General features: G+C 52.7%; 1 protein-coding gene across 1 annotated transcript in view; it reads left to right on the top strand.

Annotated features, from left to right (window-relative positions):
• The window catches only part of LOC308175125 (uncharacterized protein), a gene marked incomplete at both ends in the record, with an annotated part of 2,089 nt that extends 462 nt beyond the window's left edge, over nucleotides 1–1,627 (top strand). Inside the window, 2 exons of the mRNA XM_080550845.1 lie at nucleotides 317–800; nucleotides 1,503–1,627. Coding sequence (XP_080406971.1) covers nucleotides 317–800; nucleotides 1,503–1,627 — 609 coding nt within the window. The remainder of the gene's footprint in view (nucleotides 1–316; nucleotides 801–1,502) is intronic.
• Nucleotides 1,628–3,106: the final 1,479 nt, after the last annotated feature.

Raw genomic sequence — 3,106 nt, forward strand, 5'->3', positions numbered from 1 at the left:
TCAAACGAAGCCCATTTCCCTGGAGACGCAGGCGGACACAGGCGCTCGGGGAGACGCACGCAGACGCTTCGGCGGTTCGATCCCCGCCTGGCCACGTTTCGAGGTGTCCGAACCCCAAATTGCTCCCAACGAGCGGGGCCGGCGCCTCGCACGGCAGCCTGACCGTCATTGGTGTATGCGAACGGGTGAACGAGAGAGCGTCGTGAAGCGCTTTGGAATAAGGCGCTATACGAGTGAAGTCCATTCAGCTTCAGTGTAAGGTCTGCAGAGAGAGGGTGTTAACGCATCCGCCTGTTCCCCTGTCCTCTGTCCCCAGTATGTAACGCAGAGCGCAAACCAGCTGCGCCAGAGAGCCGTGCCCAAGCAAGCCGCGCCCGCCCTGGGCCTCGCAGACGACCCGGACGAGTCCGTCGTCGTACAGATCCAACAGATACCCGCCGTCGACCCCGCGGCCACTGAGGTCACCCCACCACAACCACAACCACAACCACAACAACAACAACCACAACAACAACAAGTACAACCACAGCCAGAGACACAGCCAGAGACACAGCCAGAGACAGCACCTACTTACCCCGTCTCGAACGAGAGCCCGACAGCGCAGGAGATCCTGGCCCTGACACCCCCCGCCCCCAGCAGGACGTTAGAGGCGGCCCGCCCCCCGTTAGAGGCGCCCCACGTCCACGTGGAGACGGAGGAGGCGCGGGAGGCGCGGCTGGACAGGCAGTGGAAGGAGCTGAAGGTGGAGGCGGCGGAGCTGCCTGACGTGTACGCCAAGCTGGCCAAGATCAAACTCACAGGTAAGCATCACCTGTGTGTGGGAGGGGGTTGGGGTGGGTGGAGGGGGGGGGGGGGTAGCCTAGTCGCTAGAGAGGCTGGCTAGCAATCGGAAAGGTTGCTGGTTCCATCCCCGCCTCAGGAGGAAGCTGCACGTGCCCTTGAGCAAGGCACTTGACCCTTAATTGCGCCGACCAGGGGCGCCGACTATGGCTGACCCTGTGCCTCGAGCCAAAAATACCAACAATTGATTGACAAGTTGATTGCATGGCAAATAAAACCTGTTTTTCTTTTTATTTCAAATGTTTTTATTGAGCCAAAACATTGTATACATACGTTAAAATAAAACCTTGTTCATTATTATTATTATCAAGTATGCTAGGTTGCTTCAAATTGGTTACACAGTGCCCTCCATAAGCATTTTAAAGAAGAAACATTTTCTCTTGTTTTAGCTTCGTACTCCCAACAGTTTGGATTTGAAATCAAACAGTTTGCTATGAGGTTAAAGTCGAGGTTCTCAGCTTTTAGTCAATGTTTATTTTATCCTGATCGTTTTCATCAATTATGAAATGACCCCCAACATATACCCTGTACGTATGTATGTAGCACATTGTACATCCATTTAGAGCTATCAGTGTAACTACAAGGCCCTACACATTGAACTGTAGTGATTACATTTGAATGAGATTGATTCAATGAACATTCCGTTGTTGTCGTGGTTTCAGCGTTGGTTGTCGTGACGGCGGCGGCCGGCTTTGCGATGGCGCCCGTGGCCTTTGACCCCGCGACCTTCCTCCTGGCCACGCTGGGGACCACGATGTGCTCCTGCACCGCCAACTCCATCAACCAGGTCAGAACCTGGGAACCAGGCCTGTGTGGGTGTGTGTGTGTGTGTGTGCGTGAGCGTGTGTGTGTGAGCGTGTGTGTGAGAGCGTGTGTGTGAGCGTGTGTGTGAGCGTGTGTGTGAGCCTGTGTGTGTGTGTGTGTGAGCGTGTGTGTGTGAGCGTGAGTGTGAGCGTGTGTGTGAGCGTGTGTGTGAGCCTGTGTGTGTGTGAGCGTGTGTGTGAGCCTGTGTGTGTATGAGACCGTGTGTGCGTGTGTGTTGGCGCAGGGACGTGGGCGTGGTAGTTGATGTCTGTGGGTTTAGCTGTGCGTCGCCTGTTGTTGATCTGTGACCTCATCATTGTATCGGCGGTGCAGAATAGCTGTGCTTGCTAGCTTGGCTCATGGACGTGCTGTGAATAGGCCGCCTCGGCCCCAGACATTCCCCTGACGTCCCCTCGGCAGATGACATCACAGAGGGAAGCACACGATTGGTCCATGAACTGTATAATTAGGCTGAGGATTCTAATCCCTGTTGATGTTTTGCTGGGCAGCAGAAGGGTGGTTGTGTAACGGAACAACATCTCTGTTCTGTGAGCGTGTTTACCATGTCCCCCCCCCCGGTCAAACCCCAAAGTCATTATACCCTAATCGGTCCCCAGTGGTCAATTTATTATTTCTTCATCTTACATATATATATATATATATATATATTTTTTTTTTATAAAGATGGATGAGGTGTAATTGTAAAGCTGGCAGAGTTACAGTTCGGTTTTGCAACACGTAATAGAATTTCACCACACTTAACGCAAACATGACCTCACTCACTCACTCACTCACTCACTGACTGACTGACTGACTGACTGACTGACTGACTGACTGACTCACTGACTGACTGACTGACTGACTGACTGACGGACTGACGGACACAGGCACAGCTCTGTCTCTCACCGAACACGTCTTGTTGTTCTAGAAAACAACTGCTGCAGCCAGCCCCCCCCCCCCCCCCCCCTCCTTTTGAACTGGACTACATTCCTTACTCTTTACGTATCTCGAAAATGCATAGGAGGAGTAGGAGGAGGCTGTAATACTGTTATTATTTTCCTGATGAAAGCTTTTTTAGAAACTAAAAATAAAGAAGGGAGAGAGAGAGAGGGAGAGAGAGAGGGAGAAGGAGAGAGGGAGGGAGGGAGAGAGAGAGAGGGAGGGAGGGAGGGGAAAGATGAGAGAGGGGAGGACGGCACGGACACTTAAGATGCCTGGAATAATCAGAGCTCTCCCTGGTTGCCGAGTGTTGAGGGCGGTGGAGGAATGCTGGTCCCCACTTGAATATTAGTGGTAATGGAGGCCTCTCCCTCGGCCCCACGCTGAACCCCACTCACACACGTCCTCAGGTCTGTCGTCTGGCCCTGGTCCAGGACACGTAGCCTCCACCACCTCATCCTCTGACCAAATGATGTTCTCAATCTCTTATCTTATTCGCTCCAACCAAGTTAATGGGAAATGC

The sequence above is a fragment of the Nansenia antarctica genome, assembly GCF_963989245.1.
Source record: "Nansenia antarctica genome assembly, contig: SCAFFOLD_752, whole genome shotgun sequence".
NCBI classification, from domain to species: domain Eukaryota; kingdom Metazoa; phylum Chordata; class Actinopteri; order Argentiniformes; family Microstomatidae; genus Nansenia; species Nansenia antarctica.